The 1479-nt window shown below is 51.2% G+C and overlaps 1 protein-coding gene across 1 annotated transcript in view; it reads right to left on the bottom strand.

Annotated features, from left to right (window-relative positions):
• LOC107471032 (uncharacterized) overlaps nucleotides 1-1473 on the bottom strand; it is a gene marked incomplete in the record, with an annotated part of 6225 nt that extends 4752 nt beyond the window's left edge. The window contains 1 exon segment of the mRNA XM_021134311.2: nucleotides 1-1473. Within this exon segment, the coding sequence (XP_020989970.2) occupies nucleotides 1-955 (955 nt within the window).
• Nucleotides 1474-1479: the final 6 nt, after the last annotated feature.

Below are 1479 nucleotides of genomic sequence, written 5' to 3'. Positions count from 1 at the left end.
ACCTCAAGTAATACAAAGCCATCTCGAAATCCAAATGCGACAGCGCAGACACAGCCTTGTTCAGCTTGTGCTTGAAAAGGTTCCACCTCTGAACAAACTCAACATGTTGCTTCCCCTTGAGCAGATTCCTGTCTCCCCCATGTGTTTCAATGGACTGAAGGACATCTATGGCGCTCGATATGCTGTAATTCATTGTCGTCAACAGAATATTCCTCCGCGCTGCATCTTTCTGCACAAAGGACAGAGACGACAGCTCAGAGAATGGCCCAAACGGTGTCTGCCCTATGCTCCAAGTATAATCCACCAGGGTACTGTTGTGCCTTGGGCTCCAAGAAAGATGTGTTGGTGAAACTCCCCACATGCTCTGCAGGATCGATCCAACCAGCGGCCTCACGAGCTCTCTCGTCTGTGTAAACACATGCCGACCATTACAGCTATAATCACTCACAGTCTGCGTATTCCTGGTCCTAACTGCAATAACCATATCCTTGAAAGCAACACTCTGATGGTACCTATCCAACAACAGAAGCGAATTGTAGTCCAAATCAAACACATACACCGGCACAATCCTACCAAAATCCTCCTCCGGCATCCCGGCAGACTTCCTAATCTCGTCAGCTGAATCAGATAGAATCTGATGCAGCCTCTTAGAGTCCAAGTACTCACTCACAATCAATGTATAATTATCAAACAAGAACCTAGAAGTATACGAATTCATCGACCGTGAAATTGCAAACGAACAAACAGCACACTCAGTGTACTTAACCTCAAAGGACTTAAAGGTCAATGACTGAGAACCCAACAAAAGCCCATTCTCACCAACCTCATCCTTGAAAACCTTCTCAATCGCGCTCCATTCCAATCCACGAGGGTCCTTCTCCCCTGAATAAATATGCACAAACTGCACAACCAGCGAATTCTCGAAGGGAACCGGAATCCTCAGCGAAGGCACCATAAAAACCTGATATGCACTCCACACCAACGAGGCAAGGTCAGCGGCAAATGCCTTCTGGGACTTGGGGCGGCCATGGGCGGCAGCGAGCGGGTGAAACTCGCCACGGGGTATGACACCGTCACCGGATATTGCAGGGCCGTAATCGAAGGGGCCGGCACCTAAGTCGATCCAGACATAACGCTCCTTAGCAGTCCAAACGCTGCCGAGGCATTTAGTGACAGCTGGGGACGAGTCACCGGAGCCTTCGTTGAAGCTATAAGCATAGGGTTTGGGGCGAGACAAATTGATGAGGTAGATGTAGACGCCTTGGACGGGCTTGAGGGAGTGGTAATCGCGCTTGATGATTTCGTCGATGGGGGAGTAAGGGATTGGGGTGAGGGAGGAGCGGAGAGGGGAGGGGGTGGAGTTGATGAGGGAGGAGAGGGCTTGGGAGAGGGATTGGGAGAGAGAAGAGGGAGAGTGGGAGAGGTGGAGGTGGAGAGAGTGGGAGAGGGAGAGGGGGGGGGGTTGGGAGGGGAAGGGGG

The sequence above is a fragment of the Arachis duranensis genome, chromosome 10 (assembly GCF_000817695.3).
Source record: "Arachis duranensis cultivar V14167 chromosome 10, aradu.V14167.gnm2.J7QH, whole genome shotgun sequence".
NCBI lineage: Eukaryota > Viridiplantae > Streptophyta > Magnoliopsida > Fabales > Fabaceae > Arachis > Arachis duranensis.
The sequence above is the reverse complement of the archived record's forward strand: the minus strand, read 5'-3'. Positions and strand labels throughout refer to the sequence as shown.